The sequence below is a fragment of the Phyllobates terribilis genome, unplaced genomic scaffold (assembly GCF_046119375.1).
Source record: "Phyllobates terribilis strain yellow unplaced genomic scaffold, ASM4611937v1 Scaffold_8__6_contigs__length_399053987, whole genome shotgun sequence".
NCBI classification, from domain to species: Eukaryota; Metazoa; Chordata; class Amphibia; order Anura; family Dendrobatidae; genus Phyllobates; species Phyllobates terribilis.
The window spans coordinates 340,934,863-340,955,074 of NW_027362768.1; the positions used below are offsets into that span (position 1 = coordinate 340,934,863).

Sequence of the window (20,212 nt, forward strand, 5' to 3'; positions counted from 1 at the left end):
CGAAAAGTTATGGAGGTGGCTGACGCAACGTTATATCAACCGTCTGATCGTCTACCAAAAAAAAAAAAAAAAAATGGCAGCAAGGACAAATGGAAAATGGGAACCCAAAACCGCAGGCAACGTGTACAGGATGGCTACCAACAAATTACAGCTTTTCTAGATACCCGAAAAAAACAAAGATGCCAAGTTACTGAGCAATATGGGTAGTAACAATGGAACGTTATTGGCTATGACACAGTTTTCTTAGAAAAGTATATAAAAGAGTTCAGTTGTAATATGTGGGGGGACCTGTCGTCAAGTGTTCAATTTCCCTACAGCACCTCTACAGGGCAAGAGAGGTATTACAAGGGGTCCTTTAAACAATATTGGTCAATAAAGAAGCTCACCGTCTTGTGCCATCTACTCGAGCAGAGCTGCTACTGGCTGCAGCGCTGCAGTCAACGCTGCAGACAATAACAAACACTGGGAAGAGTGATGCAGACTCAGCGCTGGATTAAAATAGGTGAAGGCTGCTATCAAATATGGGGGCCAAAAAGATCCTTTTGCTCCATGTGAAATGACCATTACTATTACTAAACCTACAATAATTGGGGCTCGTAACGTTTAAGTTACGCACCTGCCGCTGGACCTGGGGAGGCCGAGTAAAGCGCAGTTTTTGGGGGTTTATGAAGCCGAGAAGTCAGAATTTAAAAGTCTTGATATTTTGAGAAAATACTTTTTTTCAGCTTATGGACAAACTTTTTTTTTGTAAAATAAAGCCATTTAATGATAAAAACTGTCCTTCCAGCCACATTCAAGGTGGACAAAACAATTTCGTAAGGACCTAAACTCAATTTCACATCCCGTAACCCAGGAACAAACAGAATTCAATTACTTTCCTCCAGCTGCCATTGAAGTCACTTTAAATCCCTTCACCTCTCCCCCAAACTCGGCCTTCCTGCCGTCCCACAAGCCAGACGAACACTTCACACCTCCCTACAGTAAACCTGTCCTGAATAATTACCCAGGCACAGCTCAGCGGAGACCTTAGGAGCACAGTTCAGTCCTGGCCTATGGCCGCTGCCATCAGATGAGCATTAGGCCCGGTCTTAAGAGTCATTTCCTGACGAGTCGGCGGCAGAAATAACCCGGGGGCATTTCCAATCTGCTCCTAAACTCCCGTAGACGTGACACGCTTCCTCCCATGCTGCCTCGAGCCCGCGTCTTCTTGGAATACGGCCGCGGACGACGTTAATGGCATTTCCAGGAGCAACATGAAAAAGGAGTTCTTTCCCAAACTTCTCCAAGTGTGAAATGTTCCAAAGTTTTTTTAAAAAAAAAAGTTCTGATTTATTTATTAAATAAAAAGTTACGACTGTAAAAAAAAAAAAAACACACCTTAAACATTTCTTTAGCCTAGAATCCAATAATAAAAAAAGAGAGTCTGATACCCCAGCACAATGTTCTTAAAAGAAAAAAAAATAAATAAATTGTATCTCGAGAATGACTGAAAATGTTAAGCGGTAAATTTCGAAACTGGATTTACAAGCTCCATCAGCCTATGAAGATGGGAACAGCCCTTTAAGGGATATTCACATTTCTGATAAAAAAAATAAATAAATAAAAATGTGGGCTAACACTTAAAGGGGTATTCCCATCTTCAAAATCCTATCCCAATATGTAGTAGGTGTAATAATATTAGAAAATACCTCCAATTAGAAATGTAGTATAGTTCTTCTGATTAGCTGTGTCTCTTTCCTCACGTGCAGGGCATTGCAAGACCATAGATATCCATGGTTACGACCACTGATATAGTGAAAGTTTGTTAGCTAGTTGCTAGGGTCCTGCAATGCCCTGCACATGAGGAAGGAGACAGCGAATCAGAAGAACTATACTAAATTTCTAATTACAGCTATGAATTATTATTACTACTACACTTAATACATATTGGGATAGGATCTTGGAGATGGGAATACCCCTTTAATTTTCCGTCCATGTATGCAACTTCTAGGTTGAACATTTTTTTTTTTATTTAAAGCGATGCCATAAATCTGCATGGAGAATTTTATACATACATGTACACACGTTTCCATTCACTGACTGCAAACGGCATCTGAGGAATTGAAAACGTAACGGGGACATTCAGGGGCCAAAGTAGAAGAGGAAATCTTTCCCCAGGATGAATTATTACACTCCTCTGTTTTACTGAAGTTAAAAAATGAGCTTCAAAAGGAGCCGCCCGAGCCGCACTTGTGCCGTAAACTCCTTTCACCGACATCACTTCACACTTCCAGAGTGCAAAGTTCAAATTGATATTGTTGGCTCCTTTTTCTTGCCGAGTTTTGGCAGAGGCCTCCTGCCTGGCTGTTCATTAATATACAATCAGTACATTAAAAGGCTCCGTCCCGCTCCCTTCTCGGCATAAGATACTGGATCACAAGTTAGTCTCGAACAAAACACTGATTAATGACCGCAGAACAGCGGTCCCCAACCTGTGCGTCTCCAGCGGCTGAGTAACTACCACTCCCAGCATGCAGGGATAGTTCACACTGGGAGTTGTCATATTGCGTCAGCTGGAGATCAGTGCCATAGACTATGTGAAATGATACAAAAATATACAATAATGTAACAAAACAAAAAAAGAAACAGTTTTTTGAATGCCTTGCAGTCCACGTCACTCCGGATCAGTCTGCGCGTTTTTACAAGAGCAGGATGAGATAAACAACATTAAGAAGGTATATATGAAGATTGTGGTGAAGAAGTCCCTGCCAGCCCATAATCATCTGTGCACCGCTGTACAATAAACTTTGCGGTGTTAGCGCGCGCTCTGCTTAAATTGAGACCGTCTGCCATTTATAAATAGGACAAGGCTAAGATAGCAAAAGCAGCAGTGAGAACGCGCTATAAATATGAAAAACAAATGTTTTCCGTAACGTCAAACACATGTCACTTATTGGACGGCTTTGAAGGGAGCAGCCATCACACGCTTTAAAACTTTATTGAAATTGACGTACATCTGTGTGGCGGCTCACGGCAAAACATGAAATGCATGATACAGAAAATAAGTAAATAGTCAGGAGGAGGCATAGTCGTCTGGAGGGAAGAGGCAGCAGGAGGCCAGGGTGGGAGTGCCAGGCTGGGGGGAGGGAGGAGGAGGCGGCGGGAGGGCCAGGCTGGGGGGAGGGAGGAGGAGGCGGCGGGAGGGCCAGGCCTGGGGGGAGGGAGGAGGAGGCAGCGGGAGGGCCAGGCTGGGGGGAGGGAGGAGGAGGCAGCGGGAGGGCCAGGCTGGGGGGAGGGCAGGGTGGGAGTGCCAGGCTGGGGGGGGCAGGCAGGGGGGGAGGGAGGAGGAGGCAGCAGGTGGGCCAGGCTGAGGGGGGGCACAATCATTTTTAGAGGGGCTGAGTGTACCCTCACTGTGTTACAACCCTCCTGTTTGTTTTTTCCATCTTGTGTTTTGTGGTCACGTGACCATCTGCCTTTATATTCCAGCTCCGCCCTTCTGGCTGTGCTGGACTTCAGTGTTTGACTGTTTCTCTAGCCCGGTGCTTCTGTGCCTTTCTCTGTCAGTTCGCTTGGTCCTCTGGGACCTCTAGTACTTTTGGTCAGTTTGTCTTTTTGCTCTGCAACAACTTCTGTTTAGGAGGTGTCCCTTTTTTGTCCCAGTCCTTAGATCTTTTAGGGACCCCTCCCTTAATTCTATAGGTCTTCGTTCAGACTAGTCAAGGACTAAGGCGGGTCTGTTCGCTAGGAACAGGCAGCCTGCTACATCGTAGGGATTCAGCTTAGTCTTACTGTAGGGAGAGCTTTCCCCTATCTTTCCTTAGTACATGTTGCAGATCATAACACACTGGAGGCCTCAGCCAGCAACTTGTAATAGTTAGTGAACGTTTGCTTATTCCACAAATAAAAACCCAGGTTTTCCCATGGATATGACAACAGTTGGTGCTTACGGGCCTTGTAGTCATAGGCTCACCACTGTTAATAGGCAAATTACAGCAGCATAAACACTTGGCAGAAAAATATGTTCTCTGGGACCCAGGAGAGACCCAAAATGTTTTGTAGGTGGATGAAGGATATTTACGTTACAATAATTGTGAGGTGCAACATTAAATACCCCATGAAAACTACAGATATGTGAAAGGTGGTCATAAATCGGCTGATTAGACTGACTGGACCGACTGCGTTTTCATTGTCACCAAATCTCTGCTTGTCGTCAATGAATGGAAACCCTCTTACTCTTCTAGATTGTGCCAGACGCTTAGCTGTACAATGTATATCAGTTTTGGTAGGAGTATTTTCTTACTATACCCAATAGCACATCCGCACAAAGATTGATCCCATTTTCAGCCCAGTGCAACTCAAATTATATATATATTGCTGCATGCAAATAAGGCTTCTGAAACCCCATCTACAGGCAAAAAAACATAGCAGTTGTGTATTTGTATTAGGGCCCTGACACCTATGGGTATTCTTCTATGAACTGTCTGGCAATTGGAAACCCACGAGGAGCCATTGTTCAAAATGATTCCCATTTCTCTAAGTGGATGCGGATATTGTTGCTAGTGTCAGTCTATCAGACTAATACAGTGTTGTAATGAAATAAAAAGAAAGCGATTTCTCACTGCTATTAGTCTGCAAAAATTCACTAAAAACACTGGAAAAATCACAACTGGATGCTAAGTAATAAAACGCCTGTTTTGCAAAAAATCATTTCTCCAAGAGAGATCTCTACTGCTGTTCTTGTAAAGCTCATCTTTAAAAAATTTTTTTTTTCCCCCAGATATGCAAACTTTTACCAGATGCACAAAATTCACAGATGACTCATCTCTCATGACCAACTCGTAGACATAGGGCCATAAGCAAGACAAGCTTTCCGTACTACCTCCCTACCGAGCCAGCGCTGGCCCTGATCTCAAATACACATCATGGATTGTTTTCAATTATATTCCAAAAAATTCCTCTAACAATAACTACGAGGCGTCTGGCACCGACATATCCGATACTTTGAAGTTGCTTTCCACCAAACTTTTAAAAACGTTAAAAAAAAAAAGTTAAAACTATGCAGGCAGCAGTTCTAAGGACATTTTCTCCCCTGTTCTCCCAGTGAAAAATGATAGTGAATTTTTACAGGAAGCCGACCCGACAAGGACTGGTGGAAAGGTCAAACTGTGCTGCAAATGGTCCTGTGTCAAGAGGTCGCGAGTCAGGTTAACGACTTGAGAGCAATTTTCTTCAAATCTCCTAAAACAATTACGGGATTTAGAAGAAGTTCAAGGCAGGCTTTCAATTTTTTTTTTTTTTTTTTTTTAGGGAAAAGAAAATTTAAATTAAAAAAAAAAAAGTTAAAAAACATTGGTCGACTATGTTTTATAAAAGCTTAGAACACACAAAAAACGGCTAATCAATTGGCAATGTCTGAGAGGTTATAGATCTTTAGAAATCAGAAGCAGCTCAGGACACCCCCTTATTCCCCATTAGCCCAAAAAAAAGGAGCCTATCAGAGAGGTGCCCATTATGGCGGATAGTTAGGCCAAAACCTGAGATAGATTCCAGAAGATCTGCCGATTTGTCATGGTGGACACATTTTGAAAGGGGTGTCAGATGAGACCACACAACCCTTGTCCACTTAAAATGGGTCAGGGATGGTGGGACAAAAATAAACTCACTTAAAAGACCAGAGCTAGTCCCCCATATTCCACATTGTGTTTCACCCATGAGTCTGCTGGCATCTTCTCTCTGTGGGTGGGGAGGCCATCAAGAAGACAATACAGCCTTCATATTGCATCCAAGCCTCAAAAGCGATAGTTTCTTCTAGTTCGGACAAAACATGAATCCAGGCTCCCTCACCCCACCAAAACAAGAAGTTGGGAGACCAGTTAAGGACCCAGTATGAAGTATGAAGGAGCAGTGCTGGTCCGGTAGGTATCGAATTAAAAAAAAAAAAATTCTCCCACTATTTCGAATGTGATTAAAAGGTAGTGGATAACCCCTCCCTTCATGAAAAGTATTTTGGCCTCATCATGTTTCTCTCAACTGGAGCAGGAAATGGAGGCGTTTCTGAGAACCTAATGGCTCCACACTTAAGGGTCTAGAGTAGTGATGGGCGAGCATGAGAGAGATCATTTTTAGGTCCTTCAGAAAAATGCTTGAGTTTACCATTCACTTCCATTATGCTCGCTACTCGAGTCAAGCGTGTCCAAAGTGCGCGATTCAAGTTCTGAGTACTCGAGCATTTCAGTGCTCGATCAACACTACTGCAAATCTATATTTGCCAATTTTCCCCCCCAGACATCTGGGAGGCTCCAGAATAAAGGGGAGACCTCCTGTCTCTAGAAAGAGGTGGCTAATCTACCAAAAACCAGTGAAAACCTTCTAGAAAGCATAGATTCCAAAAGGTCTTCAAATCAGTTCTAGAAGAGGAAGGGCAAAAAAAAATAATTCGGCAAGCATTCAATGTCCTCCCAAAAGGGCATAACTAAAAGTTAGCAAGAATAAGCACAACTATGGCTCTGAAAGTCTAAGTCTTGCTTTAGTCATACTCAAAAAATTGAGTTTTACACTTTCTCTCAAGAGTAACGTGCACCATAGTCCTGTAACTCTAAGTGAAACACGGTGCTCGCTACCAGCTAGCTTCTACGCCAGTATATAATCTTCGCCAGAAGGGTATAAATTGCCTCATCTAAAGCTCAACTTTCTACATCAGCTTCAAAATCCCCATGAATAGACCCCCCTTCACAAAGGCCGCCGCCTCGGTCATCCGTATAGATATGTAAATTGAATCATCTCTGACCTGTCAAGTCTGAATAGACATCAATGCATGGTAAAGGGTTTCTTCGTATTCAATGAGGGTCTCAATAGAAAGTCAAGCCCACTCCAATGCCCCCCGCCGAGAGCCTCCATGCGTGAAATGTTGATGTGATTCTCTATTCTACAATCTACACCCTGGGTGTAAAATGAATTCAGAAAGCAAAGACCTCTAACTATTCTCACCGACAGGGGCCCCTGGGGGACACAATGCTTTTTAGAAAAAAAAAAAGGAGAACTTTCTTTTTTTTACTTGAATCCTTTATCTACAATGTAGGCAGAAACGCATTTAATAGATATTCACGAGCATTCAGTCACTCAATAGGAACAGTGACAATAATGAGGTCTAATGCCCCCCCCCCACCACGCCTCGGAAACTCACTAGTTCTGAGAGAGTTCTAGATAAAAAAATAAAATAAAAAAAAAGTAATTAAAGCTAATTTTTCTTAAAATGTCTATTCAACCATTTCTTATCTAGATTTCCAAAAAGGACAATAGGAAGGCAACTATAGTGTCTCACCCACTAGGACCAGATAAGGAACAGAGGAAAGTACAACATATGGAGAGTAATTTTTTATGAAAACATAAAATAGTTCCCAACATTTATAAAAAAAGGTCAAAGCTAAAAATAAAACTATCTTGGAAATGGGAATTTGATGAAGGTCTGATAAGTTGGCAAACAAAAGTTAAAAAAAAAAAAAAATTAAAGTTTTCCACTTCAGAAAATATTTCTTGGTTTCTCATTTACAAAAACTGCATAGAGGCAAAAGGGACTCCTCCAGCAAGTGAGGGGATCACACAAAACAAAAGACGCAAGTAATTCTGAGGAACAATGGGGGTCTTATATAGTCCAAGGGAGACTTCCTGGCCGTGCCCACCCACTGAGCCTAAATGAACTATCACAAGCTTCTGAAAAGACCTTCTTGCATTTGCATGTTATGGTCCAATTGCAAACACGCATCAAAAAAAAAAAACCTCTTCCAAAACCACTCAAAAAAAAATATCAGAGGGTTTGCTGAAGCGGTTGCCGCTTGAAAAATGTGCGGTTTTTGAATTCTTAGAAAAAAAAAAGGTGCTTTCATACTGGACGGCTTCGCAGCAGATTTTTCCAGGGCAAAATCTGCTGCTTTATTTTATGAAATCAAAGCAATAACCTCACAACTTCATGCAGATGTTGCCGCTATGGAATTTCCGCTGCAGAAATCTTGCAACAAGTCTGTTCCGTGTTGATGTAGCCTTGTACGAACTGTGAAAACGCAGTAAAACCGCATAATTTTGCAACATGTGAATGCAGTCTTAGGGAGAGAAGGATTGGGCTTGTAGGAATTTCAAGAAGAGTCTGGAAGTGGCTTACCTCCTCTCTGCTAGTTAAGAACACATGAAAGTTTTGCAATCTTTTCAATCAAATTTTATTGCCATAAACAGAATGAATAAAGATGGACAGGGTTAATTTGATAAACTTTACACCAGACGTGACCCGTTAGTGAATGCTATCCACACTTTTGTTTGGCGCGTAGTAAACGCCGATATTAATACTCTGAGAATGAGACGTGCGGATTTGGATTTGCAGCGGTTGTGGTCTATGGGACGTTATAAACGAGACGGACTCAACTTACACATACAAAAAAAAAAAAAAAACACCCAGCGCTTCCCACAAACACAAATGGCAAAGAGAATAATAAACTGACCCGATCCCTGCGGTCTGTAATGTTTAGATCCCAGCACCTGGTGCTCCGTCCACACGAAGACATTTCGCCTCTCGCTCCAGGTGCGAGAATATAAAACAATAAAAGCGCTTTTCAATGCATCATACGAGTGATAGACGGCGATTGCTCAATATTACATGCTAAGGTTACAAATCCAAAGTGTCTATTGCCTCACTCAGCAGTAACGGACCGCAGATTGCACTTAGGGAGCCCCTCCAACAATGACCAAAAAGCAAGAAAGGATCAGGAACCACTGTAATAAAAAAGTATTTTAAATCAGTGTACTTTGTTTAAAGGGGTAAGAAAATAGACTCGCCTTCCAGAAACAGCGCCACCTCTGCCTACAGGTTGTGTCTTCCATTGCATCCCAGCATCTGAGAAAGTGATTGGTGAAAAAGCTGCAATACCATACACCACCTGTAGTCAGAGGTGGCGCTGTTATTTCTGGGGGTTTTTAAAGGAAGGCTGCAGATGTTTTTCTAAATCCTTTTAAAGAGTTGTCCGGTTTCAGACAACTCCCTCATATAATCGGTGTCCTACTAATTAAAAGGAACACTGCAGGCATCTCTGATCCACTGTGCTAGGGCTCATTTGCCGAGACCCAGCCGAGACTCAGCCATTTTTCTCGTACATGGATAGATTTAAAAAAAAAAAAAAAAGTTTCTCCACCTTCTCCATTCTGACAGTCTGTAAAAATTGGATGCCATTCAGATTTCATCCAAGAGCGGTCCATTTTTTTCACGGACCCATTGACTTGCATTGCAGATTTTGATCCAACAATCGGCTGTCTTTGCGATTTTCCCCGGACCTGTGAATAGCCCAATAGACCACGGCAGGTATGAGTGTGATCTGTGAAAACCACGAATAGAACTTGCACGTGAAAAATCGGACGTGTGAATAAGGCTTTGGACAGAGTTCAGGGTTTGAGGAGGCTGTGCGCAACTCAAGGAAAAATTCATGCACCCACTGCCGAAAAACGCCATTTACAAGCATGGACCAGACTGAAGTAGCTTGGTATACTACTCCAGGAGCCAGATTAAAGGGTATTTGGACAAACAATCAGCAGATTCGGTTTTCAGTACCATCTCTATGCTGATGACACCCAATTATACACCTCTGCTCCGGACATCACCCCTGCATTACTACAAAACACCAGTGATTGTCTTTTTGCTGTGTCTAACATTATGTCCTCCCTCTGTCTAAAACTAAATCTGTCAAAAACTGAACTACTCGTCTTTCCTCCCTCCACTAACCTACCTGTGCCCGATATTGCCATTTCTGTTTGTGGCTCAACCATTACTCCCCAGCAACAAGCCCGCTGTCTTGGGGTCATTTTTGATTCAGATCTTTCCTTCACTCCTGACATCAAATCACTCGCTCCTTCATGTCATCTACACCTCAAAAACATCTCAAGAATCGGGACTTTTCTCACCTTTGACTCGGCAAAAACTCTTACTGTAGCTCTTATTCATTCTCGTCTCGACTATTGCAACTCTCTACTTATCTGGCTCCCTCTTACTAAACTCTCCCCTCTCCAATCCGTCCTTAACACAGCAGCCAGGATCATATTCCTCGCCAACCGCTACACCGATGCCTCTTCCCTGTGCCAGTCATTGCATTGGTTGCCCATCCAATATAGAGTTCAATTTAAACTTATCACGCTTACCCACAAAGCACTCCATGCTTCAGTACCCCCCTACATCTCCTCCCTTGTCTCAGTCTATCACCCTACACGTGCCCTCCGTTCTGCAAATGACTTAAAACTAAAATCCTCCATAATCCGAACTTCCCACTCCCATCTCCAAGATTTTTCGCGTGCTGCGCCAATTCTTTGGAATGCACTACCCAGGACAGTTCGATTAATTCCCAATACCCACAGTTTCAAGCGGACCCTAAAAATCCATTTCTTTAGACTGGTGTATCGCCTCCACACACTATTTGTCCGTCCCAGTTCTCCCCCATATTAAACTCTTCTTCAATTTCAGGTTCATACCATTCATGCACTTAATAGCCTCGGTCAGGACTGCACACATACTGGCAGGCGGCCAGTCCATGTATTATTATTTATCCTATTTTGTATATCAAGGCTGCATTATACAATATATGTACACTTTACCTTTTGTGTCTCCCCCATTTCCTCATAGACTGTAAGCTCGCGAGCAGGGCCCTCACTCCTTTTGATATGAGATATGCTTATTCTATATTGTCTGTATAAGTCCCCCCTAAAATTGTAAAGTGCTGCTGAATATGTTGGCGCTATAAAAATAAAAATTATTATTATTATTCCCACAATTACAAGTAATCAATGATCCATAACTTACTGATCTCTGGGGATCCTACAGAGCCGTCCCATCTGGCACCCATGCTTGACCTACCCACCAATGGCTATGGGGCTGCTGGAACTAGCAAAGCCCTGTAACTCTGCTTTCGCGCTGCAGAGTCCAATTTTTGGGATTGCTGAAGGTTTCAGCATTCAGACCCTAAGAGATCAACAACTTTAAAATTGTGGAAATACGGTACTCCTTATAAAGATGTTAACAGAAGCCTCGAAAAGTGAGTAAAAGTCCAGCACTGAACTCCTAGGTGCAATTACTGCTTTACATGGGGCAATAAAACACTTACGGTAAATCCTTCACAGCCCTCTCCTGCCGGACAACACTTGACCATATCAAGGAAGATTGAAAGGTTGTTAGTAGCCTCTTATCAGTACACAGAGAAAAGTGTTTCCACTTGAGACAAGAGCTGAGCTGAAGATAAGATAGACAAATCTTCTCCATAGACGAGATTACAGAGAGCGACATGAGGAGGAACAGAAGGAACAATAGCCATCTATGGACAGTGGATCTGGACCACGTTGGTTCAGATCTTTGAAAAATCCTGAAAAAAAATACTATTTTTATTATATGGCATTGACATTGTGATCCTTCCTGCTGCATTTGTTGGAGAACTTGTTCATTCGATTTACAGGGCTTCGGAGAGGTTAAGGTGAGAATCTATTCCAGAGCTTATTGTAAATGAAAGGGGCGATACCAGTGTGAGACATGTAATGACTGACGGTCACTGGTAACGTCACCTTTCATTTATGAGCAGCTCTGAAGGCAGATTCTTGGAGAGATCTATGTCCAGCCCATAGATCTTAACAGCTCATATACATATTAAGAAAAATGTGGATTTCTCTGGAATAAGGCATGGGATCTCAGATATCAAGGTGCCATTTTTTTCAACTTTCTATGACCTATATGCACATAGACGGCTTAGGAGGGATGACCCTACTGACAGATTCCCTTTAATGGGAATCACGGGTTCTATGGTGCCATGCAGAAAATGGCACAACATGACCATATGGTCTCCAAAATGGATGTTTTAGTCAATATGACACAGATGTAATAAAATCTGCAGACAAGAGGTGGACGGCCAAAAGTCACTTTTCGCAAACGTGCCCCACTGTGTTATACGAGGAGCGAGCCACATGTGAGAAGCATTAGGTGAAGGACGGTGCAGTAGGACAACCTCCTGCCCATTCCTCAGAGCAGCTGAGGCCTCACTTCCCTTCGCCTAAAAGCAAAATGCTTCATCACCGGGAGCTGAAGACTATTTTGACAAGTGGAATTCACATGTGGTGGACAAAAGCTGCAGGAGCAGATCCAAGCTACATATAAATGGCTGATGGATGCCCATCTGCACCAAGTATGTCGACGTTCAGCAAGTCTAATGATCCCACCGGCAGAAGTCACTTCTAATATACGTGTACAATAATCTCATACGAAGGGTCTGTGGTGATCAGGACATGGTCTGCAAACTCTGAAATGGTGTTTGTTCCTAGAAAATTTCCCAAAAATACAGAAAATGAAGCTGACGACCCAGACATTTTAAGCTCCTCAGTCACTGATCTCGCCGATGTTGGCACAATCGCCTGCCCTTCTAATGTACGTGGCGGTCTCACAAAGTTAGATCTCAGCGGAGAGAAGGATTAGGATGTTGGGTTTTAATTACTTAATCCATTTCTTCGGGGAGGGAGAATTTATTTAAAGGGCCAATCTAAATTAAAAACGGGCCATCTAATGTGTAGGGTGGGCCTCCAACTCTCACCCAAAAAATTATGTCAAGGAGGAGAAAAGGACTAAGCAATCTCAATGCCCAATCTTTTTGTTTTCATGGCCTCCATGACTGATGATGATGATTTTGGGGCAGAAGATGGACCAAGCAGTTGGAAGTTTAAAGCCCAATCCTTCCTTTTTTCAGGCGGCTTTCTCTTCGTTGAAAAAAAACACGAACGCTTATGTGTACGGAGGAGTCTTGAGAGATAGCCATCAGCCGAGTGTTGGTTCAGCAGACAGCTCTCTAAGCTTTAGATTGGCGGGGGATTTCAGCAGAAAAATATCTTATGTCCAAAAGGAAAAATATCAGATATTCACTATTTGAGTCATTGCCACCTGATTATTAAATTGGCATTTCAAATGCCAATAAAAAAATAAAATAAAAACAACAACTTTAAGAAAACTGCATAATAATAGTCATAAAAAAATAATGTTTCATTGCACTCATCTTTCTAAAATATTTTTGTAAAAAATATATATTAGGTGAAGGAAAAAAAACATTAACAAAAAATATATATTAATAATAAGAAGTAGATTTGTTAGGTCAAGAAAGAGGGAAGTAAAATTATATATTTTTTTTATTATTATTATTTTTATTTATCTCCCCCCCCCCTCTTTCTTGACCTAATTTAGGTTTTTGGAGGGGTGTTGGGGTTAACATGTGACAGTTGAGAATCTCACCCCTCCCCCGTCCGTGCCTGGGACCTACATTTAGACAAGGTCACCAGAGGGAAGGCTATAATTAATTTTTTAGTAGGCCCTAAGGCGAATTATCCTTATTTTCACACTTTACGCTGTCATTTTTCCCCGTCGAGCATCGTTATGATCACAAGCACTTTTTTTTTGCAGCAGTGGCAGCTGCGGTGGACGAGGATTTAATGGAAAAAGAGCTGCCATGACTGGTAGTTAAACACATTGCATATTGACACACGCTCCTCTCGGCCATCGAAGCCAGGAAGGGGATGGGAACGTTTGTCATTCAGATGGAACCAGAAGTCACATTCTCGTAATAATAGAATAAGAAAAACAGATTATTGCAAACAGTTAAAAGCCAATTTATTGGGGGGAGGTAAAAAAAAAAAAAGTGATCTTCAGACCATCCTCCGATCATAGCAAAACCCGCTACCTATAAATGGATCGTAAAACGCTGGAAACACGACAAATTCTAAAAAATAAGAACCCATCACGTCTCGTAAAGGACAGATGTGCAGAGAGTCACTTACAGATAAAGTAAAGCTGTGTATCTAAAAACACAAAGCACTAATTGTAAATGTCAATAGTGGTTGGCCGGACTAGTGATAAAAGAGACAGATTTAGCCCTCCCTTATCACTGAACCAATAATGCACATCAATAAAACCGCAAGCCAAGCTGTGCGCAGCTAATACCGTACGTCACACTACACCAGTATCTTACAGACTATTATATATGCAAATTCTGAGAGAATTCTTCACTTTTTCAACTGAACCAAACCACTAAGCTCAGTGAGTAAGAGTACCAAAATCAAAAATAACTAATATACAGTACAGACCAAAAGTTTGGACACACCTTCTCATTTAAAGATTTTTCTCTATTTTCATGACTATGAAAATTGTACATTCACACTGAAGGCATCAAAACTATGAATTAACACATGTGGAATTATATACTTAACAAAAAAGTGTGAAACAACTGAAAATATGTCTTATATTCTAGGTTCTTCAAAGTAGCCACCTTTTGCTTTGATGACTGCTTTGCACACTCTTGGCATTCTCTTGATGAGCTTCAAGAGGTAGTCACCGGAAATGGTCTTCCAACAATCTTGAAGGAGTTCCCAGAGATGCTTAGCATTTGTTGGCCCTTTTGTTTTCACTCTGCGGTCCAGCTCACCCCAAACCATCTCGATTGGGTTCAGGTCTGGTGACATTACATAATATACTTGATCCAAACCAAACGCTGTGCACAGAGCTGCACAATTGTGCAGGGACTTCACTACAAATTTGTAAAATGGACCCATAATGTGCATCAGAGTGAGGTATCTCCATACACCGCAAAACTTCACAGCAATTTTTGGTCACCGTGTAGCTTTTATCGAAGAGGAAATGACAGGAAATAAGCAGGTGGTGCTCAACAGCGCCCCTCTGGTCATAAGGACAAACTGCACCTAATGGAAAAAATTCATGGGGAAAAAAAAAAAAAGTGTTCAGCTAGTTTTCCCAATGTTGAGGTTTGATAACTTGATAATTACACATGGTGAAGTCACATGTGGTCTCATTATAAATAACCGTTACTAACATTTCTAAGTGTTTCTCGCCGTCATACAATGCACTTTCCTAGCAGTACTAAACAGAAATGTCTGGGAGGACATCAATTCAGTAAGAGATGGAGAAAATAAACTTATTTAATGGCTGTTAAAAGCTAAATGTATCTAAAAATTCTACAAAAATATCTTTTGAAATCTTGCTTAGAACCACAAATTAAATAAAAACACAATAATACTAATAATAAAAACAACCGCAACAGAACTTGTTCAAAATGACAAATTAAAAAAAAAAAAAATGTATTTAAAATAAATATTTACAGATATTTAAAAATCCAAAAGTGTTTTTTTTCCTCTCTTTCAGGTTGATTTATGGGAAGGAACCTCAAGGTGACAATAATAAAAAGCCAAAGGGAAACATTCACTGTGGTGAATGGTCGTGCATTATATATATATATATATATATATATATAGGATGGGATTGCTTGGGAGAAGATACAAGGTTTTCCCTGGTAGGACTATAATAAAGAAACCACAAAAAGCCATTAAAAAAAAGTCAGGAGAGTTGAGGGGGGGGGATTCACCGCCAGCAAAATGGAACATTATCCATACGGGAGTCCAATAAATGGCGGGAGGAAGAGTTTAAACTAAAGGAAACAGAAAAAGTCACAAAAAAAAAAAAGGTTATGAATTTAACAACAAAATACATAGTGGCTTTTGTCAATTCTGGAACCTATTAATTGAACTGGGCTCAGTGGGTAAGTGTGCCAACACCAGAAACATATCTAATGGTGAAAGTAAAGCCACAGAGGTGGATTCTTCCAACAATGGAACTTAGCACCTCAATAACTCAGCTACTAGTAGTTTTTCACTTCTCCATTTAGGGGGGGGGGGGGGGGGGGAATGCCCTTTAAAACCTAATGACCCACTTTGGATCCCATGACCACATGAGTCAGAGAAGCGCTTGGAAAAGTCATAATAGTAAAATTCATGGCCAAGAATAAAAATAATTTCATTCACGACCCTCTGAACTGTAAGACTTCCTCATCTACTGTACTCAGCGCCGTCATTCATCCACGGCCGCCCCCCCCCGGTATCACAAATAGCCCCTTGCTTTCTCCAGGACAGTTAAAGGGTTGTGACCTTTCTAAGGTATGGAAATAGATTTGCATTACAGTATACCCACAACCCAGGCCTCATGGTTTATGATTTCCACCTGTTAATTTGCTCTTTTATCACGAGGAATGATCAAAGCGGACATAAAACTACAATGGTCCGACGTATGTTTAACCCAGCGCAGACTGGATTGTGTCAGGACGAGAACTCAAATCGTGGTGGGAAAAGTTAGCCAGACGACAAAACTTTTGAAAAGTATCTTAAATGCATTAAATATTTTTTTTTTTACATTTTCTATTATATGTTACCACAACTGGCTTATACTTTTCTAAAGCAATTGCTGTGATCATTGACGTGCGATCGTTTTTTGGTTACAGCCTTAGTGATGTATTGGATGATCGTTAAAAAAGTTTTAGTTTGTACTTAACTAAGAAAACGAAGCCATATAAATCCCAAACAAAGTAACAGCGATCACAAATCTTACAGATGGGAATGTAAACTTTTTGAAACAGATTAAAAAAACTTTTAACTTAGTTTATCAAACTTTTCCAAAAGTTTCCTTATTGTATCAAGTCATAAATATTAGGAATCTCACTAAGAGGATAGCAAAAAAAAAAAAGGCAATCATGGTATTGAAAAGGTTGTGAAGTGATTATAGTACTACAATCCTCATCATACTGTACTACACAAGAGGAACCTGCTCAGGAGGAGGGGAAACTTTAAATCCATAGCATTGCAGGGGACATACAGAGGGGCTCGTCTCTCCAGAACTTACAACAGAGACCACTGACTTTACTACCACATCACCTTAAGTCTCAACTTAAAATATTTTGGAAAAACAAAAAAAGATAAAAAAAAAAAAATATATTTAAATCTTTTTCAAAACACTGTTTATTTGTTACTGTCATTTACGTAGTGATCACATATCGCATAAACTCGCTCACATCAGACAGCCGTCATAGTGAAGACCCCTCCGAGAGGCAACCTGGACCTAAGAGGTCAAAATTGTTTCTAACTTTTTTTGGGGAATGGTCAATCTTGCAGACATACAGATCGCCTCTGGTACATTGTATAAGTCCTGGCAATGTCATCTACACTTTTAAATGCAAAAGTTCCCAAAAACTTATTAAAAAAAAAAAAAAAGTAAATACGTAGCCAGGAACCACAACAACAGAAGCTCCTGCGCTTTAGTAAATGGCTCTGGGCAAACTGCAACCAGAAAATCGTATTAGCAATAATTTATCGGGCCCTAATTTGCATCATGTGTCCCCCCCCACAACCCCCAAGATTCAGAATGTAAAATCCAACCTGAAAACATGGATTATATTATCGTGAGATTTTAGAAGAGCACAAAGGTTCGCTTGGCAGATCTCCCAACACTGCACACACCTGGCACAGCAGTAATAATAATGTATACACCAGGGTACCCTCCGCCTGTATACCGCAGACATAAATCACAGGAATGGAATCACGTCAGGGGGGGCATATAAACTGGGGGTCTCCAACCTGTGTTGCAAAACTACAACTCCCAGCTGAAACGATTTCTTAGAGAGCGTAAGAGAATCGGGGCATGCTGGGAGTTGCAGTTATACACCTCCTAGAGAGCAAAAAGTTGTCAGGACATTCTGGAAGTTTTAGTTTTTAAACAACTGGAGACCCATAAGATGTAAGAGCATGATGGGCGTTGTAGTTCCCAAACTTCAGGCCGTCAAGGCATCCTTGGAACTGTAGTTTTGCAACTCGTGGAGCGCCACAGGACATGAGGCAATGGTAGTTTTGAAACTCCTGGAAAGTCACAACCGTCAGGGCATGCTGGGAGAAGTAGTTCCCAACCTGGTGGAGAACCACAGGCCGTAAGGGCAGTGCTGTGAGCTTTAGTTTTGCAGCTCCTGAAGAGCCACAAGCTGGGAAAGAGAAGTTTTGCAACTCCCCAGAATGCCACAGGCTGTCAGGCTAGGATGGGAATGAGAGTTTTGAAACTTCTGGAAAGTCACAAGATGTCAGGGCATGCTGGGAGAAGTAGTTCCCAAACTGGTGGAGTATCACAGGCCGTAATGGAACGATGGAAACTGTAGTTTTGCAACTCCCAGAAAGCTGCAGGCGGCCGGGGAATACTGGAAGCTGTAGTTTTGCATCTAAAACTCAGGGAAAGCTGGGAAGCTGCAGATGATTTGCACCCAACATAAAGCCACACACAGGCAGTCAGGGCATGCTGGAGGTTGTAGTACCACAGACTGTAGATGCATACTGGGAGGAGTTGCAAGTTAAGTACAAACAGAAATGAACTCAGCATGAGAAGAAAATCTGGAGCAACAGACGGAAATAAATAAATGCTCCTATCTGATAGTACAGAACATCCAATAATCCAGAAAGTAGGAACTGTGTATAACATATATAATCCAGAAAGTAGGAACTGTGTATAACATATATGTTATACACAGTTCCTACTTTCTGGATTATTGGATGTTCTGTACTATCAGATGGCTTCAATATGTGTGTGTATATATATATATATATATCTCTATCATGCACTTTGTGTGTGTGTGTGTACAAAGTGCAGCAATCTGATAGTCCAGAAAGCATGATAGATATTTATTATAGACACACACCGCAACCATCTGGTGATCCAGAACATCTAATAATATATATATATATATATATATATATATATATATATATATATATATATATATACACACGCACGCACATACACACAATGCAGCAATCTGATAATCCAGAACATCCAATAATCCAGAAGACATGAGACAGATGATACATTATATATACAGTGATCAGGGGGCTGTGCAGGACTTACAGGTGGGCTGCCCACGCAGGGAGGTCAGTGGGTGGCTCCGTGAGCCCCAGGTTGCTGCAGTCCACCATCTCCCCGGTGCAGGTGCAGCTGGTGGGACAGGGGGTCCTGGAGGCCAGGGAACATCCCAGGAGGAGGAGGCAGAGCGCCAGGATCGGTCCTGCCCCGGGCTGCTGCATGTTGTAATCCGCTGTGAAGCCGCTAATTGTAGACTGCTAGCTGCTGATGAGCCGCCGCTGGGGAATAATCACACTGATCCTTCCATGTTCGCGGAGCAGCAGATAGCAGGGTCCTCCAGGTCGGGGGGCTCCTACGTCCAGTATAGGGATGAGACGAGTCCGGCAGATGGGACAGCGCTGGTATCCCGGGCAGCAGCAGCACCGCACTCACTCCCGCTGCAGATCCCCCGCACACAGCTCTGCTCTGCTGCTCCTTCGCCTCTGGATTTGCCTGGATTCAATTCGCCGAGTAACCCGCGCTCTGATTGGTTCTCGCAAACAGTAAGTCATTGGCGACTGTATCGAGGCTTCTGATTGGTCAGCGATATTCCCTTTCCTTCGCTCTCTGATTCTTTTCCTACACTTTTGATTTTTTAGTGAAACTGTTGGCAAAAGCTATAGGCAGCGGTGTGAGAGCGCAAGACCGTAATTCATAATCCCTGGAAAGGAAAGTGGCGCAGTTACCACTAGCAACCAATCAAATTCCAGCTTTCTTTTTGTTATTAGACATAGACAGTGACCTTATTGGTGGACATGAGTATCTGTGTCAACCTATCAGATTACAGCTTTCATGTAGAAAATGAAAGCAGTGATTTGATTGGCTGTTGTGGGAAACACCAGTGAGAACCTGGATCTGATTGGTTGCTATGGGCAATGTGTGTATGTATATGTATATATATATATATATATATATATATATATATATATATATATATATATATATATATATATATATATATATATATATATATATATATATATATATATATATATATAAACACTGCTCAAAAAAATAAAGGGAACACTGAAATAACACATCCTAGATCTGAATGAATGAAATATTCTCATTGAATACTTTGTTCTGTACAAAGTTGAATGTGCTGACAACAAAATCACACAAAAATCATCAATGGAAATCAAATTTATTAACCAATGGAGGCCTGGATCTGGAGTCACCCCCAAAATTAAAGTGGAAAAACACACTACAGGCTGATCCAACGTTGATGTAATGTCCTTAAAACAAGTCAAAATGAGGTTCAGTATTGTGTGTGGCCTCCACGTGCCTGTATGACCTCTCTACAACGCCTGGGCATGCTCCTGATGAGGTTGCGGATGGTCTCCTGTGGAATCTCCTCCCAGACCTGGACTAAAGCGTCCGCCATCTCCTGGACAGTCTGTGGTGCAACGTGACGTTGGTGGATGGCACGAGACATGATGTCCCAGATGTGCTCAATCGGATTCA

General features: G+C 41.7%; 1 protein-coding gene across 3 annotated transcripts in view; it reads right to left on the bottom strand.

Moving 5' to 3' along the window:
• Nucleotides 1–19,218, bottom strand: part of LRIG1 (leucine rich repeats and immunoglobulin like domains 1) — a 79,382-nt gene extending 60,164 nt beyond the window's left edge. For 2 of the 3 annotated variants that reach the window (XM_073644704.1, XM_073644702.1), the window contains exon 1: nucleotides 18,755–19,216. In XM_073644704.1, the coding sequence (XP_073500805.1) occupies nucleotides 18,755–18,930 (176 nt within the window). In that variant the 5' untranslated portion in view covers nucleotides 18,931–19,216. Of the gene's footprint in view, nucleotides 1–18,754 lie in introns of all 3 variants that reach the window. The other variant, XM_073644703.1, reaches the window with a different exon arrangement.
• Nucleotides 19,219–20,212: the final 994 nt, after the last annotated feature.